This window comes from Hippopotamus amphibius, chromosome 2, assembly GCF_030028045.1.
Source record: "Hippopotamus amphibius kiboko isolate mHipAmp2 chromosome 2, mHipAmp2.hap2, whole genome shotgun sequence".
NCBI lineage: Eukaryota > Metazoa > Chordata > Mammalia > Artiodactyla > Hippopotamidae > Hippopotamus > Hippopotamus amphibius.
The window spans coordinates 205,135,605-205,161,707 of record NC_080187.1 but is presented as its reverse complement, the minus strand read 5'-3'; the positions used below and the strand labels follow the sequence as shown (position 1 = coordinate 205,161,707).

The window sequence follows — 26,103 nt, the reverse complement described above, 5'->3', positions numbered from 1 at the left end:
TATTGTGATGGTCTGGAACTGAACCCACAACATCTCCATGGTATGCCTGTGTGTCAGTGAAAATGAATAACTGCTGATATAATGCAACAACATGGATGAATCTTACAGGCATAATGTTGAGTACAAGAAGCCAGATACAAGAGAATACACATTTTATTATTCTATTTATATGAAGTTCAAAAGCAGGCAGAACTGGTTTATGGCCTTAAAATTCGGAATAGTGGTTACTTTTGAGGGTCTAGAGACTGAGAAGGGCCCAAGCAGTTTTCTGGGGTGTTGATAATGTTCTGTTTCTTGATCAGGAGGGTGGTTACGTAGGTTTGTTCAGTTTGTGAAAATTCATAATTTGTGAAGATTCCTGTAAGTTATACTTTGGTAATTCAGGTATACTTCAAGTATATGTCAATATTTATTAAAATAAAAATATTTCAATAACAGTTTCCAGCTTACGTAATATTTTTGGACATCTCTTGGGAAACATATGACTAGTGATAGTGCAACTTGCCTTTCATCTTGGTTGTTGGTGCTATGGATGATATGTGGGGCTCCAGATGGTCCCTTAAATCTATTTTCTTTATGCATCTGAAGTGTTTTTCTTTCCTGGCAGTGGTTCCAGTTGTAGCTTGGCTGCTGGTCTTGAATCTCTGGGGCTTACGGATATCCGAACGTTGGTTCGATTAATGTGCTTGGCTGCAGCAGGAAGAGCTGGCCTCTCCACCAGCCCTTCTGCCATGGTAAGCACTTCAGAACGCTCACGAGGTGGACACAGCAAGGCCAACAAGCCCATTTCTTGCCTGGCCTATCTGAGCACAGCAGTGGGATGTCTAGCATCAAACACTCCTAGTGCTGCAAAACTCCTGGTGCAGTTGTGTACACAGGTAAGATAGTTTTCAGCGCTTTTCTCATTGCATTGCTTATTTCCAACCAATTTTTTAAAATTACTGCATACTGGCACTTTATTTATTTTTAATGATAGGCTATTTATTTATTTATTTATTTAATTTATTGGCTGCGTTGGGTCTTCGTTGCTGCATGCAGGCTTTCTGTAGTTGCAGAGAGCGGGGGCTACTCTTCGTTGTGGTGTGTGGGCTTAGTTATTCCTCAGCCTGTGCGATCTTCCTGGCTCAGGACTCGAACCCGTGTTCCCTGCTTTGGCAGGCAGATTCTTAATTACTGCGCCACCAGGAAAGCCCTCCAACCAATTCTTAAAGAACCTTTTGAGGTAAAATCTTTTTGCTCCAAAATTATATGTAAAAATTAAACCTGTTTGTTCTGATTGCCTCTTCAGAACTTGATTTCTGCTGCAACAGGTGTAAATCTAACCACGATCGATGATCCAATTCAGCGAAAGTTTCTACCTAGCTTTCTTCGAGGAATTGCTGAAGAGAATAAGCTTGTAACCTCTCCAAATTTTGTTGTAACACAGGCCCTTGTGGCATTACTAGCAGACAAAGGGGCCAAGTTGAGACCTAATTATGATAAGTCAGAAGTTGAAAAGAAAGGTAAGTTTCATATGATTTAAATATACAGTCTTCTAATCAATTTGATGTATGTTTTTAAAAATATGTTTTTGCATTGTTGTATGTGATGAATTACTTAACATCATGTGTACTTATTAAGTTGGATCATAAGAAAAGTACATGCATACTTTTTCATTGTGCATGGAAACAAATGTTAGAAAATGTACCAAATTAGTCTTGGTTTGATTAGATTATTTTATTAGATTATGGTTTGGGTCACCATAGATAATAATCCTGGTAGCTTTCTTTAATATAATTTATATAAAGTTAGTGCTATTTTTCTCTTTGTCTTAAGGTGATACATTTGAAAGGACTACTTAAATACACTGTTTACCCTTCTGTTCACAAGGACCATTTGGCCAAGAGAGATTGGCTTTTGGATTGATCAGTGCAGTCCCTTGACTGGCTATTAAGATCACTTTTGAGCAGCAAAAGCCAAACTCTTATTCTTTAGGGCATGCTCCCTCTGCCCTGGCCTTAAAATGATTTCTGCTGCATTCTTGGGCTGTGTATCCATAGAGCAAAGACTGTTGATTAATGTATATAAACATATATTTGCAGTGAATCAGATTTGTTATAGAATTTGATGTGAGATAAATGTTTTATACCTTGTATGCATATCTTAGTGAAATGATTGCTTGAAAAAGTGCTAATTCTTAAAAGATGGGTTAACCCATTTTTGTTTGTTCACCACCACCAGCTCTCACCTGGGCATCATTTCATTGTTTTGTTTAAGCAGGTTTAACTGCACAATTGTATGCCCATCCCTCCTATGATCCTTCTGCTGTAGGCCCTCTGGAGCTGGCTAATGCCCTGGCAGCCTGCTGCCTCTCCTCCAGGCTGTCCTCACAGCATAGGCAATGGGCTGCTCAACAGCTTGTACGCACTCTTGCTGCACATGACCGCGACAACCAAACTACTCCACAAACACTCGCTGATATGGCAGGAGATCTCAGAAAATGCTCCTTTATCAAGTTGGAGGCTCATCAGAACAGAGTATGTATTTTGAGCCCCAAGTGTGTCAATCACCTTATATAAGATAAAATAGTTTCTGTTCTTCTCCAAGAGATTAAAGTTTAGATCATGGGGGGTGTGTATGCGTGTCTCTCTCTCTCTCTCATACACACACGCACACACACACACGCATGCTAAATTATCAGTATTTGTCTGGTAGTTATCAACTCTCCTTTCTCTACATGTGTATGTTGTATGCTATATGACATAATATTACACAAATGGGAAAATCCGATGGGGGATGAGAAGAAAACCAGGGGAAGGCCTCACAAAAGATGAGGGCTTATATTGATACATGCAAGAGGAGAAGAAATGGGCCTCATTGTTTTAATCTAACCCACTGGACCCCTGAGCAGTGACGGGGAGTTGAGGAAATGAAGACTGATCTCTGTTTTACCAACTTAAAAATCGTCTCTTAGTCTGTATGATTTGTTTCATAGAACATGTTGAATATTTCTATTTTATTAAATAAACTTTTAAGTAAACATGTTTAGTAAAGGTTGTAACAGGTCTGAGATAACTCAAATGAGTTTGGGCATAGTATTTTACCTTGAAGATATACTTCAAATAGGTGTATATTTACAAGCCAGTTAGAAAAGAGTGAGACAGTGCTTATTGTTTTATAACGGAGATACTTTTCTTTTACAATTTCATGGTAGATTTTTTTTTAATTTTATAGAACTCTCTGAAATTATAGAATCATTTGAATTAAACCTTTCTCAAATACTGTTGGACTTTTTATCTTTTCTAGGTAATGACTTGTGTTTGGTGTAATAAAAAAGGACTCTTGGCTACAAGTGGCAATGATGGCACCATCCGGGTGTGGAATGTCACCAAGAAGCAGTATTCACTGCAGCAGACCTGTGTGTTCAACAGATTGTGAGTACTGATATTAGCTCTTTTGGGTAACATTTAAAAATAAGAGAATCCTAAACATACTTCATCTTGATTGTGTTAGTGTAATCAAATTGTCACTAAAATTTTTTATGATTTCTTTCTTTTAGAACAGTCTCCAATGTGTGTGTGTGTGTGTGTTTTGATTTGCAGGAAAGCAATTTGGAAAATAAAAATATTAACTGTCAATATCTAGACTTACTCAGAATTCAATTAAGGTCTACTATGCTAACATTATAAATGTTCAATTCTATAAAACAATAGGCTAATTTTCCATCATTCTTTAAGAATTATTTAGGAATTAAGAGTAATGATATTTCTTCTGTACCACAATGTAGCATCTTTTATATTTTTATAGCTAGCTATAAAAAACTTCCCTAGCTATTAGGCAGACAGGAATTAGTGAGCTCTGAGTAGTAATCATATGTATAACCCATACAGAATCAGAATATCTTTGTTGATGAATTATGTACTATATTAAATGATAAATTAAGTATTACTCTTTTGTAATTCTACATTTTTCACATATGACAAACACTAGCAATTGTGTGATTGTCAAATACTGCTAGCCAAGCTTTTGAAATGTAAGAATCTGCCTTTATACACCCCTTATTTTAAGGTTTAGGATTTAATTTACTTTTGGATGATAAGGATTAGAATTCTATACATATCTGTTATATTCTAGGGAAGGTGATGCTGAGGAAAGCTTGGGGTCACCCAGTGATCCAAGTTTCTCACCTGTTTCCTGGAGTATCAGTGGCAAATACTTAGCTGGGGCTTTGGAAAAGATGGTGAATATCTGGCAAGTTAATGGTAAGAGTCACATAAATACTGGTAAACTACTGAAGGTACTTTTTTAAAAAGCCTTTCTCTTATCCTTCTAAGTCGATACTTGGCTTCACTTTACCTTGCATGTCACAATCTATTCATCAACTGTGAAAATGTGTACATAGTATGGTTTAAATTAAAGAGAAGGTATTCATTTCCTGACTTTGCTTTCTGGGAGTTTTCATTAACCTGGTAGTTGTAAACTAAAAATTCTTTTTGTGTACCACTCAACATTCAGAGTAAGATTTAAGGAGAAGAGCAATCACTGCATTTTCAGCTATGTATTCTTTTGAATCACCTGAAATATTTCTATTAATTTTAATCTGTTTCACAGGTACAAACCCTTGTTGATTTTTAATAATACCTCTCTGGAAAGTAAAAATTATTACTGTAATCTTGGGCTTACCAGTATTTTTGTTTGCTTTTGCATATTTGGAGAATAACTATTCTATTTGTATGTTTGAAGGAATAGCTAGCCTTAACTACAGGAAAATTTCGTATGTTAATTTGGTTTTCAGTAATTATTAGGAAAGGACTTAAGTGTTGGATATTTGTATACTGATTATTTTCCTTTATTCTTTCTCTTATAAAGCTATTGTTTTTGTCCTATTAATAGTTGCAGAAAAGCTATGAATTTGATAATCATATGTAGTATATGAATGAAGGATCCTGCCTTGCAGTCTTATTCATTAGTAGACTATTATGAAATTAGGGACTGTTTTGAGTGTATTAAATTAAATAGTACTTATTTTTGTTCTTGTTATTGTTTTTAAGAATTGTGACTACTAATTAACATTTTCTCCCTGTTTAGGAGGAAAAGGGTTAGTAGATATTCAGCCTCACTGGGTATCTGCCCTGGCTTGGCCAGAAGAGGGTCCGACTACAGCCTGGTCAGGAGAGTCTCCGGAATTACTGTTGGTGGGACGGATGGATGGATCCCTAGGACTGATTGAAGTTGTTGATGTATCCACCATGCACCGTCGAGAATTGGAGCATTGCTATCGAAAGGATGGTAAATGACTTGACTTGTGTTTGGTTGAGAAAGTGTTCCCCCCAGTCAAGTAGAGTTACTTTTGTGGCACATGCTGAGTAAATATTACTTTTAGTTTTGTTTTCTGAATTGTCCAGTTGGTATTTCATTTTAAATAGTTACTCAGTTGAAAGATATTTCTCTGTCGACCCCTGCCACACATCACTGCCAAAATAAGATCTAAATTAGTCATTTATCCTTTGTGTAAGAACCTGAACACTTATAGTGGGCTCCAGGTCTCCCTAGAAAGTTAAGAATGTCCAAGAGGAGAAAAGATAATAATCATTGATGGAGATGAAATTAACAAATGAGTGAAATTAAAGAAATGGGGGAAGGAGGAGGAGGGGAGGGAAGTTCTTGATTTGAGAAGTCATAGTAGGAAGCCTACTTTCACTTATTTTCTCACTATCTTCCTTTTGGATGACTAGGCATCTTACTAGATAGTTTTTGTTAGATGTTTTGGAGGAGTAGGATATCTCAAAGATCCCAGTGCCAGCTTATATGGTATTCTTTTAACAGAACAGATTTTTATTTTTTAAAGTTTTTTTAAAATAGATAATACCATCATAGGGTTCAAAAATTTTAAATTTTAAAAGGTTTACAGTAGGAAATCCCTGGTGGTCCACTGGTTAGGACTCTGCGCTTCCACTACAGGGAGCACAGATTCGATCCCTGTTCAGGGAACTAAGATCTCGCATGCCGCACAGTGTGGCAAAATAAATAAATAAATAAGAAGGTGTACAGTAAAAAGTCTTTTTCACATCTGCTCAGCTCCCATGTCCCATTCTACTCCCATGGATGTTTTTTACTTCTTTCGTAGCCTTCCAGTGTTATATATACTTAAAGAAACAAATATGAATATAGATTATTAGAATATAACATTTGATAGAATATGGAAACACACTGAATAGGCAATATTAAGCAAAAGAAGGGACAGGTAATTTTTTTTTCTAAGAGCTGGATTATTTCACTTCTCAGTGTCATTGTAGATTCTGGCCCAAAAGGAAAGAACCTTATACAGTGATTTAAAATCAGCAAGGGAATTCAATTTTTGCCTCGCCTTTTCAGTAACCACTTGAAAAGAATGGAAGATTGAAAATGAGGTGCTCCTTGTCACTTACAAATAATACTTTTAAAATGGGTTACATGGAATCCCTACTGTAAGCCTAAATTTTGTATAAATGCATTAGAGAGGTGTTTGTAAACTTACTTGCAGTGGTTTTAGTAGTATATATTTGTTGCAACTCTCTGTCTTTTAAGTGAGACAATGACAAATAAGTCTCTCGTTTTCTTGTTTAAATCTTTATTTTGTTTTTATCATGTTAGTGTCTGTAACTTGCATTGCTTGGTTCAGTGAAGACAGACCATTTGCAGTGGGATATTTTGATGGAAAGTTGTTATTGGGAACAAAGGAACCACTTGAGAAAGGAGGCATTGTTCTAATTGACGCACATAAGGTAAACATCTTTACCAGGTGGTTACTTTTTCTTGCTTTATATTGTAGTATTCCTTGATACTTGATACTGGTTTCTCAAAAAAAGTTTTTTACATCAGTCACTTATGATTTAATATTCTGTTGTTATACAGAGTCTTTGGACCATACATAAATGGAAAAGTCTATGTAAGAAAGCCATTGAGCTAAGAGAGAGGTAAAACCAAAACAGTGACATAGGAATACCCTTGGAACACCCCCTGTCAGAGTACCTCCCACTAATGCTAGAAATTCCATCTATGAAGAGTGAGTCCTTTACCTTAAACAGAGGTTGCCAGTTCAGATGCTTATGGGGCCATCTAGATAAGTATCATAAATGCACAAAACCAGGAGTTCGAAGGTGTTAAGGAGGGTAAAAAACGAAGAACCCAATGATGACAACCATATAAACACAAAACATGTCCCAGATTCTCATAATATTAACTGTTTTTGGTGTAAGAGGTGCTTTTTTAAAAAAGTCTCTTGTTTTTCATATTTTAATGATCAGTAGTCAATAAAAATAACTTTAAAAATGGTAACGAAAGATAACATATCCCTTCTGAATCAGAATTTCACAGTTCATTCATCTAGCTGATGTTTATTGAGCTTTGACTGCAGCATATATATGTAATACAGACTATATTAAAGGGTGAGTTGGTCTAGTGATTGGAAATAATATGACAATATCTGATTTGCATAAAATGTTGATTTCAAAATAATTGAGTGATAGAAGTATATATGGTCATAAATTATTAAGTTTAAAGTATTTGTGAAGGAAGCATTATTATGATTTTTTTTCCTCCCTCTACCATGTTAAGGATACTCTTATTAGTATGAAGTGGGACCCAACAGGTCATATTCTTATGACATGTGCCAAAGAAGAAAATGTGAAACTCTGGGGGCGTATTTCAGGATGCTGGCGCTGTCTGCATTCACTCTGCCATCCATCTATTGTAAATGGCATTGCTTGGTGCAGCCTTCCAGGGAAAGGATCCAAGCTGCATTTACTGATGGCCACGTATGTTGTAAATTTGTGTGTGTGCGTCTTAATTTTTATATTAGTATAGACTGTTACTTGCATTAAGTGTGGCTTCTCCATAATCTTAAACAGTTTATTGCCAGTTACCGTTTTTATAATGTGTAATACCATAAGATCAGCTTAGAGAAATAAAGAACAGTTTTCCAGTGTGAAACTTTGGCTTTGTAACCCAAAGATATGCCGTCTCCATAACTGTGTGTGATATTGTTAGAACATAGGTCCTACTTGTATTTCTTGTGAAAGATTATAGCATACCTACTACAAATAAATCTTTTAAATATATTGTAGTAGTTCTATCAGGTCTCGATTGATTGCTGTTTGAAAATATTTTTACTTATGCATATTGACATGTTTTGGTTTTATGTGATCATATTTTTTAAGTGGCTGTCAGAGTGGCTTAGTATGTGTTTGGCGTATTCCACAAGATACCACACACACCAGTGCGACTAGTTCAGAAGGATGGTGGGACCAGGAGTCAAATTGCCAGGTAAATGTTCTAGTGTTTTTCAAGACTTTATTTGAAACCACAGATAGTATATGTTATCAAATAATCCTCCTACTCAGTATCTCAAACACGAAGAGCCATTAGGGAAGTGTGAATAATTGTCATACTTTGTGTGCTCTCTGAATTAGCTTAATTTTTTATAAGTCAGAGATAGCAGAATTGCTTGTTAAGGTGAGATATTCAATAAATACCTACTGGTGATCGTTTATGGTATATAATTGACACTACCAATAGGTGAGTTCTAAGTTAAAGTTTTTGGTACAGTGAAGTAGGAACACCACGGGAGCATTCCTATCCAAAGTACCTCTTACTGATACCAGAATTTCGCCTATGAAGAATCATTCTTTTTTCTTAAACAGAGGTTAAAAATTACAGTAGACTGGGAATTCCCTGGTGGTCCAGTGGTTAGGACATAGTGATTTCACTGCTGTGGCCCTGGGTTCAATCCTTGGTCGGGGAACTAAGATCCCACAAGCTATGTGGTGCAGCCAAAAAAAAAAAAAAAAAAAAATTATGGTAAGTGCTCGCAGAGCCATCTAGGTAAGTAATATAAATTCACAAAGCTGGGAGTTGGAAGGTGTGGAGAAGGTAAAACACACACACACGCACACACACCCCCAGGAGTGCACATGCTTCATATAAAGGGCATAGCTGCCACAGAGCTGATTGCCACCTTCCAGAAGTGAGAGCCTATTGTTACCAGTTTGTCTAATTTTTGTTTTTAATAGAAACCAGAAATTCAGTGTTTTAAGTAAAATCTCCCTATATTAGACATTGGCATCTGACTTGAAATTCTTTAAAGCCCTGGGTGGCCAGTTGAACTGTATCCCTGAGTTGCCAGTTTGCAACCTCTGTTGCTTTCTTTTTTGTTTATGATACAAATACTCCTAGAAGAAATATACATTATGTCATTTTTGGATAAATGAGTATATCTGGTATTATACTCTCTCATAACTAAAAGGGAGAGGGAGCTAAAAGGCAGGGAGACAGGAGTGAGGAGGGAGGAGTAGATAGCTCACTAATGGAATGAAAATATCACAGAAGCAGAGGTAGGAGCACTAGAGATAAATTTGATTTGCTCTTTGTGCTTTAGAGTAGCCCTTTGCATTTCTCCAGAGAAGACATACAGATGTCCAGAAGGCACATGAAAAGCTGCTCAACATCACTAATTATTAGAGAAATGCAAATCAAAACTACAATGAGGTATCACCTTACACCGGTTAGAATGGGCATCATCAGAAAATCTACAAACAGTAAATGCTGGAGAGGGTGTGGATAAAAGGGAACGCTCTTGCACTGTTGGTGGGAATGTAATTGATACAGCCACTATGGAGAACAGTGTGAAGGTTCCTTGCAAAACTATAAATAGAACTACCATATGACCCAGCAATCCCACTGCTGGGCATATACCCAGAGAACACCATAATTCAAAAAGACACATGCACTCCAATGTTCATTGCAGCACTATTTACAATAGCCAGGACATGGAAGCAACCTAAATGTCCATCAACAGATGAATGGATAAAAAAGATGTGGTACATATATACAATAGAATATTACTCAACTGTAAAAGCAGTGAAACTGGGACATTTGTAGAGTCATGGATGGACCTAGAGACTGTCATACAGAGTGAAGTGAATCAGAAAGAGAAAAACAAATATCATATATTAACACATATATGTGGACTATAGAAAAATGGTGCAAACCAACTGGTTTGGAAGGCAGAAATAGAGACACAGATGTAGAGAACAAACATGTGGACACCAAGTGGGGAAAGTGGGGAGGGTTGGCGGGGGAATAAATTGGGAGATTGGGATACCAAATAGTATACTCTAAATATATGCAGTTCATTGTATGTTAAAAAAAAAAAAAGATATAGGTACCCCATATTCACTATAGCATTATTTACAGTAGCCAAGATAGGAAAGCAACCTAGATGTCCACTGATAGATGAATGGATAGAGAGGATGTGGCATTATTGAGCCACAGATGAGAATGAAATCTTGCCATTTGCAACAACATGGGTGAACCTAGAGGGTATTATGCTAAGTGAAATTAATCAAACAGAGAAAGACAGATATCATATGAGTTCACTTATATGTGGAATCTAAAACACACAACAAACTAACAAACGTAACAGTACAGAAACAGGCTCATAGATACAGAGAACAAACTAGTGGTTGCCAGAGGGGAGGGGGCAGGAGAATGGGCAAAATAGTTGAAGGCAATTAAGTGGTACAAACTTCCAGTTGTAAAATAAGTCTCAGGGATGAAATGTACAACATAGGGAACATAGTAAGTAATATTGTAATAACTGTGTGGTGACATGGTAACTAGACTTACTGTGATTTTCATTTCACAGTGTATAAAAATATCAAATCACTATGTTGTACACTTGAAACTAATATAATAATTAAAAAACAGAAATCTCAATTCCCAACTGTTTGATACAATAGAACTCAAATGAAATAAGTTCACTGGACATGCATTAAAAAAAAAAAAAAAAGAGTAGCCCTTTGGACAGGCCTTACCTATCTCATTCCTAAAATCTGCAGAGCAAACATGTGAGAGACAGAACCATAAGCCAGCAGAAGGAGGAACTTGTTTTTATAGGGCTAGCATGTGCAATTCACAAATGTTAGAGGCTAAAAATGAAAATTATAAAAATCAAAGTTTAAAAATTAAAACACTCATTAAAAAGTAGAAATTAGGATTTTCCTATCTCTGAGGGATAATTGGAAGTTAGAAATTAGTCATTTTTGCCAATTTGAAAAGTAGGGAATTAGCTTAGAAGTGTATCAGAAAAGATGAACAGCATCAGCAAAGGAGAACCAAGTTGATATCTTGTTCTTTTCTCTGTCAGGCTAGCCCTTGTAAGAGAGTTGTCCTTCCCTCCTCCCCAGTTTTATACTGAAATATAAAATTTCTAAGAATGAATTATAAATCTTGAATCTATAAACTTTTAATTTCAATATTTGTTTAAAATAAAAATGAATTGCAGGATGGATATAGGAAATCAGTTGGAGCCAAGTGTGTTTACCAGTTGCGAGGACACATCACCCCTGTCCGGACCGTTGCTTTTAGTTCTGATGGGTTGGCCCTGGTGTCTGGTGGATTAGGTGGCCTCATGAACATTTGGTCTTTAAGGGTAAGAGTACAGATATTATTTTTATCTTAAGAAATGTTTTTATATTAAGTTATATATGATAAACTTAACCCAGCCAATCCTAGGAGTAGTTTGTGTAATAATATCTTGAATGTTGAAGAAACCCCTTTCAGAATTCTCTGCGCTTTAATTTTTCTTAGTGATTTTTTTTTAAAGTCATTTAGAAAAGACCCTAGAAAATTGGATAGTAGTATGCAGTTGGGCATTGCCAAATTTAGCTAAAGTGTTGGTTTTAGAATAAGTTTTTGTGAATGTGAAGTGTAAATTTAAAATGTAAATAATGGCTAACTAGTTAAGTAGTGTGTATTGATAAATACATCTCATTTTAGGATGGCTCTGTCTTGCAAACTGTTGTAATTGGCTCTGGAGCTATTCAGACCACAGTATGGATACCAGATGTTGGGGTAGCTGCTTGCTCAAATAGATCAAAGGTAATTTTACAGTTATATCAAGTTGTAAGTTGTTAGCCTGTAATGCATCTTAGAAATCATAGTTCAAGCATCCCCTACTTTACAGAAGAGAAAACTGTTATCCAGAGGAATTATTACTTGCCAAAGATAATGCAACTATTTAGTGGCAGAAGGAAAACTAGAACCTAGTACTCTCCTATACCCTGTACTTTGGGGAAAATGCTTAATTATTGAAAGACTTTCCACTAAAAGTTATAAAGAGAATTTACTTTCTGCCATGATTTTTGAGGTAGCACTAAATTATCTTAAAAGAATTTTTCCTGAAAAGAAGGACCACCTCAAAAACCTTTAACTCAAGTGTATAAAATATATCTTGGCTTTCAAATTTAATGTTCTAGTAAAAAATACTATCCCTCTACTGTGAAATAATTATATGATATGACATCTCTTACGATATTGCTTTTCACACCCTTAATGAATAGTGCCAGTGTGCTGCTTTGGTTTACGTTTTCTGTGGTTAAGTACTACTAAAATAGAACTGTAAACCTTCATGAAAAGTCCCACTAGAAGTAAAATACAGAATCAGACTGTATGCAGTGGTGGCCTGCATAGAATAAACCATAGAGCCACAGAGCAGTGCTGCTTCTCTTGTAGATGTGTGTCCCTCAGCAGACAGAGAACTACTTCCTTTAGTATCCCTGTGGTCATGTCAGACTTCTAAAATATGAAATAGCCAATAATTAATGTCTCTTTAAGAAGAATCGGCTAATCCAAGGTAGTTCACAAATTTTACAGTTAAGAATTTCTTATTCACTTGTTTACCTTAGACAGAGTTTAAGATGTTTTGAAGTTCATAGGCATTAAAAGTGTAGCATAAAATGTCCAAAAAGCAAAAGTTTTCAATGCAGTTACTAGAAGGAATTTCTCGTATATGAATGGTGATGGATTTAAACAAATATCATGTGGCATGGTGTATTTTTCATCAGGATGTTTTGGTCGTGAATTGTACAGCAGAATGGGCTGCTGCCAATCATGTTCTGGCAACCTGCAGGACAGCACTGAAACAGCAGGGTGTTCTGGGGTTAAACATGGCTCCCTGCATGAGAGCATTTCTGGAGCGGCTACCCATGATGCTTCAGGAGCAGTATGCCTATGAAAAGGTAACCGATTACACTCGCTGTTGCAGATCTACAGATGACTGGTGCTTTGGAATTCAAATTATAGCTTTGAATTTGTCCCTAAAGAGTATGAGGTCTGAGTAAAGTAAGTGGGGCTATTTGGGCAGAATCAAATGAAGACAAACCATGCCTAAAACAGTTGTTCAGTAATCCTAAGCCTGCTTTTACTTTATTTTAGTGGAAGTAAAATTTTTTTAAAAAAACCTCAAATTTGTATAGTGTTTCTGTCATTCTCTTTCAGATTATTTTCATTCCAAAACTTCTTTAAATCCCTGTACCTCGGAGTCTGTCATCTTCTCTCTGACCCATATATCTATTTTTGTGTGGTTTTGCCATCCCAAAGTTGAGAGGTGGAGTGGATATGGGCATCAGAGCAAACATCCTATCCACTTATCAGGTGAATTCTTGTGGAAAGTTGAGTGGAAGAGCTAAGGTTGAACTAAATAGGTCATTGAATACTAGAATGGGGAATTATGGAATTTGGACTTGTTGCCCAGGCCGTGATCCTGTATTGCCTGTCTTCCAGCCCTCAGTAGTCACAGTGTGCTGCTGAGAGCTCTTTGGGGTTTTTCCCCTTTTTCCTTTTTTTTTTTTTTTTTTAATTTTTTTTTCTTCAGATCTTTATTGGAGTATAATTGCTTTACAATGTTGTGCCAGTTTTCGCTGTACAACAAAGTGAATCATCTATATTTATACATATATCCCCATATCCCCTCCCTCTAGAGCCTCCCTTCCATCCTCCATATCCCACCCCTCTAGGTCATCACCAAGCATCAAGTTGATCTCCCTGTGCTATGCAGCAGCTTCCCACTAACCTTCTATTTTACATTTGGTAGTATGTATATGTCAGTGCTACTCTCTCACTTCGTCCCAGCTTCCCCATCCCCCTCTGTGTCCTCAAGTCCATTCTCTATGTCTGAGTCTTTATTCTTGCCCTGCCACTAGGTTCATCAGTACCGTTTTTTTTTTTTTTTTTTTTAAGAGTCCATGTATATACCTTAGCATCCGGTATTTGTTTTTCTCTTTCTGACTTACTTCACTCTGTATGACAGACTCTAGGTCTGTCCATCTCATTACAGATAACTCAGTTTCACTCCTTTTTTATGGCTGTGTAATATTCCATTGTATATATGTGCCACATCTTTATCCATTCATCTGTTGATGAACATTTAGGTTGCTTCCATGTCGTGGCTATTGTAAATAGTTCTGCAATATACATTGTGGTACATATATCTTTTTGAGTTATGATTTTCTCTGGGTATATGCCCAGTAGTAGAATTGGTGGGTCACATAGTAGTTCTATTTTCAGTTTTTTCAGGAACCTCCATACTGTTTTCCATAGTGGCTATATCCATTTACATTCCCACCAACAGTGCAGGAGGGTTCCCTTTTTGCCACACCCTCTCCAGCATTTATTGTTTCTCTCTAATGATTAGTGATGTTGAGCATCTTTTCATGTTTGTTGGCCGTCTGTATGTCTTCTTTGGAGAAATGTCTGTTTAGCTCTTCGGGCCATTTTTGGATTGGGTTATTTGTTGTTTTGATATTGAGCTGCATGAGCTGCTTGTATATTTTGGAGATTAATCCTTTGTCAGTTGCTTTGTTGGCAAATATTTTCTCCCATTCTGAGGGTTGTCTTTCTGTCTTTATGATTTCTTTTGCTGTGCAAAAGCTTTTAAGTTTCATTAGGTCACATTTGTTTTTGTTATTATTTCCTATTACTCTAGGACATGGGTCAAAAAGGATCTTGCTGTGATTTATGTCATAGAGTGTTCTGCCTATGTTTTCCTCTAAGAGTTTTATAGTGTCTGGCTTTACATTTAGGTCTTTAATCCATTTTGAGTTTATTTTTGTGAATGGTGTTAAGAAGTGTTCTAATTTCATTCTTTTACAAATAGCTGTCCAATTTTCCCAGCACCACTTATTGAAGAGGCTGTCTTTTCTGCATTGTATATTCTTGCCTCCTTTGTCAAAGGTAAGGTGACCATGTGTGTGTTGGTTTATCTCTGGGCTCTCTATTCTGTTCCATTGATCTATATTTCTGTTTTTGTGCCAGTACCATACTGTCTTGATCACTGAACCTTGTAGTGTAGTCTGAAGTCAGAGAGCCTGATTCCTCCAGCTCTGTCTTTCCTTCTCAAGATTGCTTTGGCTATTCAGGGTCCTTTGTGTTTCCATACAAATTATAAAATTTCTTGTTCTAGTTCTGTGAAAAATGCCATTGGTAATGTGATAGAGATTGCATTTAATCTGTGGATTGTTTTGGGTGGTGTAGTCATTTTCACAGTGGTGATTCTTCCAATCCAAGAACATGGTATATCTCTCCATCTGTTTGTATCGTCTTTGACTTCTTTCATCCGTGTCTTATAGTTTTCTGCATACAGGTCTTTTGCCTCCTTAGGTAGGTTTATTCCTAGATATTTTATTCTTTTTGTTGCAGTAGTAAATGGGAGTGTTTCCTTAATTTCTCTTTCTGATTTTTCACTCTTAGTGTATAGGAATGCAGGAGATTTCTGTGCATTAATTATTTATCCTGCTACTTTACTAAATTCATCGATTAGCTTTAGTAGTTTTCTGGTTGCATCTTTAGGATTTTCTGTGTATAATATCGTGTCATCTGCAGACAGTGACAGTTTTACTTCTTTTCCAATTTGGATTCCTTTTATTTCTTTTTCTTCTCTGATTAATGTGGCTAAAACTTCCAAAACTATGTTGACTAATAGTAGTGAGAGTGGGCGCCCTTGTCTTGTTCCTGTTCTCAGAGGGAATGCTTTCAGCTTTTCACCACTGAGAATGATGTTGGCTATGGGTTTGTTGTATATGGCCTTTATTATGTTGAGGTAGTTTCCTTCTTTGCCCGCTTTCTGGAGAGTTTTTATCATAAATGGGTGTTGAATTTTGTCAAAAGCTTTTTCTGCATCTATTGAGATGATCATATGGTTTTTGTTCTTCAATTTGTTAATATGGTATATTACATTGATGGATTTGCGCATATTGAAGAATCCTTGCATTCCTGGGATAAACCCCACTTGATCATGGTGTCTGATCCTTTTAATGTGCTGTTGGATTCTGTTTGCTAGTATTTTGTTGAGTGTTTTTGCATCTGTGTTCATCAATGATATTGGCCTGTAATTTCCTGTTTTGTGATGTCTTTGTCTGATTTTGATATCAGGGTCATACGTGGCCTCGTAGAATGAGTTTGGGAGTGTTCCTCCTTCTGCTATATTTTAGAAGAGTTTGAGAAGGATAGGTGTTAGCTCTTCTCTAAATGTTTGATAGAATTCGCCTGTGAAGCAGTCTGGCCCTGGGCTTCTGTTTGTTGAAAGATTTTTAATTACAGTTTCAATTTCAGTGCTTGCGATTGGTCTGTTCATATTTTCTATTTCTTCCTGGTTCAGTCTTGGAAGGTTGTACCTTTCTAAGAATTTGTCCAGTTCTTCTAGGTTGTCCATTTTTTTGGGCATACAGTTGCTTGTAGTAGTCTCTCATGATCCTTTGTATTTCTGTGGTGTCAGTGGTTACTTCTCGTTTTTCATTTCTAATTCTGTTGATTTGTGCCTTCTCCTTTTTTTCCCTGATGAGTCTGGCTAATAATGGTTTATCAATTTTGTTTATCTTCTCAGAGAACCAGTTTTTAGTTTTATTGATCTTTGCTATTATTTCCTTCATTTCTTTTTTGTTTATTTCTGATCTGACCTTTATGATTTCTTTCCTTCTGCTCACTTTGGGGTTTTTTTGTTTTTCTTTCTCTGATTGCTTTAGGTGTAAGGTTAGATTGTTTATTTGAGCTTTTTCTTGTTTCTTGAGGTAGGATTGTATTGCTGTCAACTTCCCTCTTAGAACTGCTTTTGCTGCATCCCAAAGGTTTTGGATCATCGTGTTTTCACTGTCATTTATTTCTAGATATTTTTTTATTTCCTCTTTGATTTCTTCAGTGATATCTTGGCTGTTTAGTAGCATATTGTTTAGCCTCCATATGTTTGTATTTTTTATAGCTTTTTTTCCCTATAATTGATATCTAGTCTCATAGCATTGTGGTTGGAGAAGATGCTTGATACAATTTCAGTTTTCTTAAATTTACCGAGGCTTGATTTGTGACCCAAGATGTGATCTATCCTGGAGAATGTTCTGTGTGCACTTGAGAAGAAAGTGTATTCTGTAGTTTTTGGATGAATCAGTAGTCACAGTTTGCTGCTGAGAGCTCTTTGGGTTTTTTCCTTTTTTCTTCTTTTCTTTTCTTTTCTTTTCTTTTCTTTTCTTTTCTTTTCTTTTTTTTCTTTCTTCCTTCCTTCCTTCCTTCCTTCCTTCCTTCCTTCCTTCCTTCCTTCCTCCCTTCCTCCCTTCCTCCCTTCCTCTCTTCCTCTCTCTCTCTCCCTTTCTCCCTTTCTCTCTTTCTCTCTTTCTTTCTGCCATGCTACATTAATATAATCAGCTGTTACTGCACCCAGTTAATTGCACTGGAGTTTGCCCAGGTTTTCTTTTCGGAAAATCACTCAGTCTCTCACAGAGGTGCTCTAATACATCTAGGGAGGGCTGTGGAAGAAGGCTGTCTTTGATGGCTACCAGGATTCTTTTGGTTAAGGAAGAAATGTGAGAGGGAAAAGGTGTCCATGGTTCAGTTATCTGCCTTTTCTTTTTTTTTTAATTCAAGAAAAACTATAATGAAAATATGCTAAATGCAATGTGGTGTCCTGGGTTGAATGTTGGAGCAGAAAAGGAGCATTAGTGGGAAAACCCCTCAAGTTTGGTGGTTTAGTAATTATTTTAACCAATGTGAATTTCTTAGTTTTGATTAATGCCACATGGTTATAGAAGATGTTAACATTAGAGGAGCTTGGGTAAAGGGTTTACAGAAATTCTTTCTACTATCTTTGCAACTCTCTATGTATCTAAAATTATTTCAAAGTAAAAAGCTTAAAAAAAAACCAGTAAAGTTAAAATATGACTAAAGGCTTTCAGAGTGCAATAGGCTAATTTATAATATTTGGCAGAGGTCTTCAGCATAATATCCTTGCATTTTCTCTTAGCCTCATGTGGTTTGTGGCGACCAGCTTGTTCACAGCCCCTATATGCAGTGTCTGGCTTCCCTTGCTGTGGGACTTCACCTAGATCAGCTGCTTTGTAACCCTCCAGTACCACCACACCACCAGAACTGCCTCCCTGACCCTGCATCCTGGAATCCCAATGAGTGGGCCTGGTTAGAATGTTTCTCAACTACCATAAAAGCTGCTGAAGCCCTGACCAATGGAGCACAGTTTCCAGAATCTTTTACTGTTCCCGATCTAGAGCCTGTTCCAGAAGATGAACTTGTATTCCTAATGGTAAGTGTAGTACAAGTTACTGTTATGTGTAACTGAGATTGTGAACTTTTTGGCCAACCCAATATTATGGATGTTTAGCAAGTAGCAAGTATTTGCTAGCTTGAATAGAGCAAGAGGCACACACTTAGATAAACTTAAAATATTTTGCTTTCAGATAGTTACTTTCAATCTGATGGAAGGCTTCTGTGGTGACAGATTGATTATGAGAATTGTAGAGCTCTTATAAACTTGTTGGTTTTCGGTGACATAGTCCATATTTTCTCATTTTCTTGTCTATAGGTACCTTGTTAGTGTGTGTATATATAAATGTATTTTAGCATCTTTTCCTGGTCATCTTTTTAGATTTATTCCACATATAGATTCTAAATGATTTGGCACTTCACTCATGTTTAATAGAATGTGGAAGAGCATTTTAGTTGTCATTTCTTTCTGATTGTATTTGAGAGTGTCTAGATACAGAAACTGTGATGGTGATAAAATGCCTGGGTACATAGTACAGGCCAGCACTTGATCTAACAACCCCTTTACTAGTTACGATTTATGTAAGCAAACATTTGAATATATAAATATAGATACAGTATAAAACAGACATATGAATTGAAGAAAATTATCTAAATGTAGGATATTTTAATTAGGAATGTCCTTCTGAGCCCATTTGCCTCATAAGTGTCATTTGTAGATGAGGAAACTGAAGCCTAGAAAGATGAAGTGACCTGTCCACAGCTATACAATGAGTTCGTGGGGGCAGTGGCCCCTGCAAATGACCTTGTACCTATGGGTGCTCAGAAATGGTTAGCTTTGAGTCACCGATGTGTTAGTGATAGTGATAGTTGATAGTGAAAGTGTTCATAATAAAGGGAAATATTAACAGTGCATAAGAATCAAATTTGGCATGATTGTAAAACTGCTCTTAATTTCTCATAATATTATCAAATTCCTTTTTGGAAAGAAGACTTAGTTGTTAGTTAAAAATAGATAAATCTTTTGCAAAAAAATTTTCGCAAAAAATGGCCTGGGAAAAGTGAGGGCTGCATTCTGATCTTCACGCTGCTTATAACTGACCATGTGATCTTGGGCTTCTCCTTTCCTATTTAAAAAAATAATAATAATTTGATCATTTTTAAGGCCTCTTTAAAAGAAAAAAAAGATAAATATTGATTAAGCAAAATTGATCCTGATGTTTGCCCTGTCTTGCAGGATAATAGTAAATGGATTAATGGCATGGATGAACAAATTATGTCTTGGGCAACTTCCAGACCTGAGGTCAGTAAAGATGAAGATAACTGTATGGTGGTTCTTAGTAAATCTTCTGGTCTAAATGCTTGTTTGTTTGTGCCCTGGTGTCCCCCATAGAGGCTGATACACACTTAATACCCAGTACATGCTTATTTGAATGAATTAAATTTTGACTTGATTGTGGTTTTCTAGGACTGGCATCTGGGAGGTAAATGTGATGTCTGCCTGTGGGGTGCTGGCAGGCACGGACAGCTGGCAGAAGCTGGAAGAAACGTAATGGTACCTGCAGCAGCTCCCTCATTCTCACAGGCCCAACAGGTAACTAACAGGGTAAAGAAATGGAGAAGAAACTTGGGAACTGACAATTCTGATTCCCTTGCTGTCAGTAACTTTCTGTGGGATAAAGTTTGTCCATTGCATAGTCTGTTGTGAGGAATCACCAAAAAAAAGTCATGATATATAACTTCCAAATAGAAGTTTTATAGAGTTTTTATCGGACTTAAGTTTTGTTAATAAGTTTCTAAGTTTTTCTTGTTTTCAAGTATAATGAATTAACATTATGATGCATTAGGCCTGCCTGGTACATATTTATAGAAGTTAAGATATTGCTAATTATTAATTCTCTCATTGGGGCCATAAACTTACTGGGATCTTTAACCAGATTTCATTGACACCCCTCCCCTCTTCTAATAATCATGATACTGTATTTCCAAACCCTTCTTGAGGCCACTGCTTTCTCTTCCATTCTTCTCTACCTCAGTAAGCACCAGGAAGCACTCCTCTTTCTTGTGTATATTCCCTCCAGTTTCTGCTTTTTGCTGCCCTCCAGCCAGTCTTTACTTTTTTCCCATCACCCTTTTCGTTTTTTTCCTTTATCTATTTTGTTGTTAATGTTATTGTTTAAACTCTGCACAATTGGCTGAAAGCCCTGTCGATAACATTTTTCTAAACTATCTTAAATTGTCAGATGAGCCTCATACATCTCTTGGTTAAGTAAGCAGTTTTATAATAATCAAGGGCTTATAGGAACACCATAGTTTGGTCAACCCTTCCCCTTTAGTGAAAGGATAAAATAACTGATAAAGGTATCTTAGATATACATGGAATCATTTTAAATGTTTGCAGGTTAAAGCTATATAATAAAAGAATATATTTAATTATGTGTTTTTCTACTAGGTCATATGTGGTCAGAATTGTACCTTTGTCATTCAGGCCAATGGCACAGTGTTGGCTTGTGGGGAAGGAAGTTATGGCAGATTAGGACAAGGAAATTCAGATGACCTTCATGTGCTGACAGTTATTTCAGCCTTACAAGGTAAAATTATCCTCAGTTAAAAGCTCATGGGAAACTGTGGTCTGTCTGTAGGATTGTTTGCTTATGTTGAAATTCATCTCAAGCATTTGCTAGATAAAGTCATGTTGGGTTTTCACTTACATTTAGATTCTCGTTTAAGCGTGTACAACCTTTATTTTCCATATTTTAAGCTGTATTATTTTGCAAGTTATTTATCATAGCAATGCTAGAATCGGTGCTGTAAATAGCTGTGTTAATACACACTGAAGATTGTAAATAAATTCTTTAAAATTGCAAAACTGTAGTTAGGCAACTATTAATAGCAGTATGTAATCATGCATGTGCTTCATTAACATTAAAAATCAGTTTATATGGAAATGTGCATATGTACGAAAGACTTCAAGGGGCATCCCCATCTGAGTTCTCTGTGACTTGCAGAAAGAATACCTCTGGAAAAACCATTGCAGGGTCCCCTGGCTTGTTCCTTAAGTTAACTTTTACTGACTCTGCAGCCTACAAAGAGATTATATTGAATTTTTTAAGTAAAAGCATACTACAAGTAACATGAGTGCGGAACAGATTCTTGAGTAGTTCTAAGTTCTCTTCCTTCAGATCTAAGTGTGAAGAGCACAACAGTGGGGATGGGAGGGCTTTGGTTCCTGTTTGGTTCTATCACATCCTGCCTCTGGTACCTTACAGAAGCTACTAAACCTCCTTGTGACTCAGTTTCCCCAGTTTTAAAAGTGGTGATGATAATATCTGCCTTATAAGATCTGTGTAAAAAGAGAAAATGAGCGATCCATGTAAAGCATTTCTGGGAGTGGCTAGGACATAGTCCTTAGTGACAATAACTGCTCCTGTCACCCTTCCCCTCTTTATTGTCATCATTATTTTATGTGACTGCTCCCAGTTTTCTAGGCTGTGGCTACAAATTTGATTTAAAATTAAAGAAATTGTTTTTATTTCTGTAGTACTATTGTGGTGTATTTTGAGACTACTCTGTAGCAGCTTCAAGTAGAGGGGACTTTTAACATCCAGTGACTCTTGTTGGGTTTCTGCTCTGTTCTAGGCTTTGTGGTGACCCAGCTGGTGACTTCCTGTGGTTCTGATGGGCACTCAATGGCCCTGACTGAAAGTGGTGAGGTCTTTAGCTGGGGAGATGGTGATTATGGCAAACTCGGCCATGGAAACAGTGACAGGCAGCGGCGGCCCAGGCAGATCGAGGCCTTACAGGGAGAAGAAGTGGTACAGGTCAGGCAGGATATGAATAAGTTTGTCTTTAAATGTAAACATACTAGGTGTTGAGTTCTCAAGTTTAGGTAATGAGAAACAGTAATATAAATATGTTACCCCATCATGAAAGATCCAGTGTTTTTGGCTGTTCACATTCACTCTTGATCATCTCAGGAGTTTGAATGGACTCCTTTTTCCTGAGCCAGCTGGTTGACCCAAACCAGGGTGCTTCAGGTCCTTGGAAGAAGTGGGATTTAGCTCCCGCCCCACAGTTCTTGATACAGTGATAAATGGAAACCTTTGCTTTCATTACTGTTACAAAGGTTGAGTTCATATACATTTTGTGGAAAATCAATTAGTGATCTAAAATAATACTGTAGAATTTCATAGCACCTTAGAGTTTACAAAGAATATCCCCACTCATCAACTCATGTAGTCTAGGTCATCTCTGCATAGCTGAAGAATAGCAACGGTTCTTCCAAGGTATGCTGTTTAGCTTGGTCTTCCTGAGGATGATGAGGTAGATCAGACTTGGGGGAGCAGGAAGGTCACTTGGGTGGATAGGACATACTGGTCTTAAAGATCCTGAGTTGTCATTGAAGTTTATTTAAAGGTTATTACTGTATTAGTAAACAAAAATGGCTGCTTTCTTTCTTAGTATGCCCTCTTGTTAAAATTTTTTTTCTTGTTGTTTCTGTTCATAGATGTCTTGTGGCTTCAAACATTCAGCAGTGGTAACGTCAGATGGCAAACTATTTACCTTTGGGAATGGTGACTATGGTCGTCTGGGTCTTGGAAACACCTCTAACAAAAAACTTCCAGAGAGAGTGACTGCACTGGAGGGATATCAGATTGGACAGGCATGGAATAAGTCAATAATATGTTCTAGCTGATCATAGTTTCTTGTTTCCCCTGTGTGCACTTAGACACTGTCCTTTCAGGAAGACTAGAATCCCCAGTTGTATTTAACCTGATGTATGTTTTGTTTGGCCTAATTGGTAATTGATAAACAAATGAAAGTCTTAGTTCAGGATGTGAATATTTTAAAGTCCTCTTCATAATACAAATTGATATAAAACCTTTGAACGATACAGTAAGTCCTGTTCAGTATCCTGGAGGTAGGTGGCTGAATTGCAGCATCATTGGTAGCTGCTGCTCTTAAGCAGTAAATGTTCCTGTCCTGTATATATTGAGACTCTCTCTTACATGGTGAGATAAAATATTTTTATCTTTTATCGTTGCTTAGATTGTCTCTGGTGTGAACGAGTATTTTTTAATCATATATACTTTTTTCTGTCTTTTGTGCTCTCTGAATCAGAGTTAGCCACAAATATTTGAAGGATTTTACTTTGAAGAAAAAGGGTGTTTTTTGTGTGTGGACATTACGAGTTTTTTCTTCATGGCACATTTTGGTTAACATATGCAAGGCCCTGAAACCAATAAAAATTTTTGGAAACACAACCAAGTTTTTCACTGAAGTGGAGACAAAAGAAATGGGTATGTGTTTCAGGTCTTGTGATCTGCCTCACTGACCACCCTGTTGTTTATCCAGGTGGCTTGTGGCTTAAACCATACTTTGGCAGTGTCAGCAGATGGCTCCATGGTGTGGGCTTTTGGAGATGGGGACTATGGAAAACTAGGCTTAGGAAATTCCACGGCAAAATCCTCACCTCAGGTCAGTATTGTCTTTAACCTAGGGATTCAGACAACATAGTTTTCTTCTATGTCAGTACCTCTTTTTAGTTGGAAGTAATTTACCTTTAACGTTTTTGATAATTCATAATGAAATTTAGAAGCTTCCTTTGCTTATTCTTAAGTTTCCAGCATTCTAGATCTTATTTTAAACAAGGCATTAATTACTAAACTGGATATAAAAATTCTTCAAGGACAAATGTCTGTTTTTGTCATGGGCTGAATAGTGTAGGACTATCTCCCATGTGGAGAAGAAATAGGTATAAACATATCTCCAGGGTGTCTTATGGAGGGAACCATGAACAATCTTTTGTAACTCTCTGCTTGTAGCTGCCATTTCAGCTTATTATTACTACTGAATTATACAGGTATGTGCCTTCTAAAAAATAATAGGAAATCTGAGTGCATAAACAAGTAATTTAGAGGCTTTTTTCACATTATAGAAGGTTTCTTGGTTGTTCAGAAGACCTCCTGTGCAATCCTTTTTGTGTGGATTTTTCTAACATGTTTAACAAGCAACATGTTTTACAAATATTCGCTTTAAATTCAACTCCAGATTCACTATCATATATAATCTATGACATCTTGATAGCTAGACTGGTGAATATTTGGCTAGGGGTGCAGAAAAGAAGCCTTCTCTGGAGAACATATAAAGCAGTAATTGTCACCTCTGAAAGCAGAAGAAAATCTAACCAGGAGTAGCCTATGGCTTTACTTGGTCTTACAGTGTTCTTTAAACAGTCATAGGATTCTCTTTGGTTTCTGTTGCCTAGAGGAATGTTTCCACTTCACATGGCATCCTGGGGATTTTAGTCAAACATCCTCTGCTCCCTATAAAACTCCCCCAAATTTAGGTAGTTTGCAGAGCAGTATGAGAAAATAACAGTTGGGAGTGTGGATTTGGCTGGAAACAGGTAGGTGACTGTTAGTATTTTTATTGGAAGATAATCCTTGAGTTTATACATGGCAATAGGTAAATTTGAGTGTTTTTATTTTCCTTTTTAAAGTGTGTACCTTATGCATTTATTTTGCAGAAAGTTGATGTCCTTTGTGGAATTGGAATAAAAAAGGTTGCTTGTGGAACTCAGTTTTCTGTTGCATTGACCAAAGATGGTCATGTGTATACCTTTGGTCAAGGTAAGGCATTTTCCAGGCATTAATTACATTGCTTGTTTTGTGCACACATGTATTGCAGAAAGATTTGCCTTCCAGCTTTATAGAAAGTGCTTGAATTGAGTCATTTTTCATTCTGGGTGATGCTTGACCACTATTACCTTCATTCACTAGCTACTTTTCTGCTCCTCTTTCGTATTTGTTATAAGGACAAACTTTCCTGCCCATTGATGACCCCTCATGCCAGAGCCTTCACTCTTGCCAAAAGAGTTCCTGCCAGGGCCCTTCCCCTCCTCCTCTCTGCTACCTCTGCCATGCTGCCACAAATACTGCCTTGACCACCAGATCTCCTCTGGATCCTGCCTCATTCCTCAGCCCTTGCAGGAACTGGCGTTCAGGTCTTAGGAATTCACAGGCATTCGGGATTCAAATCTTGAGTAAATTCAAAATCCAGGCATCCACAGTGGAATTCCTTGGCAATATATTCACCTTTTTAAGTGGAACTTCTTGGCAAGTTGTACTGACTGAAGGATGTGTGAGGCAGATGTGAGGAAGAGGAAGAGGTAAGCTGTGATTGAAGTTTCTCATCTTGGAAGAACATTGACGCCGATGACTGAGGACAGGGAGTTGGTTTGGGGGAAGAAGATAAGGAGCTTAGTTTTAGTCATATTGAATTGGGGCCATATGCTGTAGACCACATGTATGGAGAAGTCTAGCAGGTTAGTGGGGATTTGGATCTGGAACTTCAGAGAGATTGCTTACGGAGAGGTAGGTTTGCATAATGCATAATGATGTCATTAAAGCCATATTAATAGGCTCTAAGAAACCCAGGGAGAGAATATGGAATGAAAAAAAGTAGAGGATAAAACTCTAGGGTGGGAGGGAATATGGGGATGTGTGTATAGAAACAGATGATTGAACTTGGTGTACCCCCCAAAAAATAATAAATTAATAAAAAAAAAAAAAAAACTCTAGGGAATGTGAGTAAAGGGCAGCTGAGCACAGGAAGAAAACTCGGGAGAGTTGGCTTTAAAAGGAGTGGAGAGAGAGGTAGCCAGTGAGCCAGGATAGTGCATAGTCTCTGAGGGGCAGGAAGAGCTGAGCCCACGTTATCAGAAGGTAAAGTGAAGCTCCGTGGGCTGGAGCTGGAGAAGCGGCT

At 37.1% G+C, this 26,103-nt stretch overlaps 1 protein-coding gene across 15 annotated transcripts in view; it reads left to right on the top strand.

Moving 5' to 3' along the window:
- Positions 1 to 26,103, top strand: part of HERC1 (HECT and RLD domain containing E3 ubiquitin protein ligase family member 1) — a 210,247-nt gene that overhangs the window by 167,156 nt on the left and 16,988 nt on the right. For 12 of the 15 annotated variants that reach the window (XM_057722762.1, XM_057722765.1, XM_057722768.1 and 9 more), the window contains 20 exons: positions 608 to 878; positions 1,289 to 1,502; positions 2,311 to 2,516; positions 3,286 to 3,413; positions 4,114 to 4,241; positions 5,068 to 5,268; positions 6,613 to 6,743; positions 7,576 to 7,775; positions 8,178 to 8,283; positions 11,303 to 11,449; positions 11,797 to 11,898; positions 12,864 to 13,037; positions 18,083 to 18,376; positions 19,574 to 19,639; positions 19,805 to 19,930; positions 20,789 to 20,927; positions 21,976 to 22,157; positions 22,844 to 22,999; positions 23,692 to 23,814; positions 24,866 to 24,968. In XM_057722762.1, coding sequence (XP_057578745.1) covers positions 608 to 878; positions 1,289 to 1,502; positions 2,311 to 2,516; positions 3,286 to 3,413; positions 4,114 to 4,241; positions 5,068 to 5,268; positions 6,613 to 6,743; positions 7,576 to 7,775; positions 8,178 to 8,283; positions 11,303 to 11,449; positions 11,797 to 11,898; positions 12,864 to 13,037; positions 18,083 to 18,376; positions 19,574 to 19,639; positions 19,805 to 19,930; positions 20,789 to 20,927; positions 21,976 to 22,157; positions 22,844 to 22,999; positions 23,692 to 23,814; positions 24,866 to 24,968 — 3,197 coding nt within the window. The other 3 variants (XM_057722771.1, XR_009051410.1, XM_057722776.1) reach the window with 3 other exon arrangements.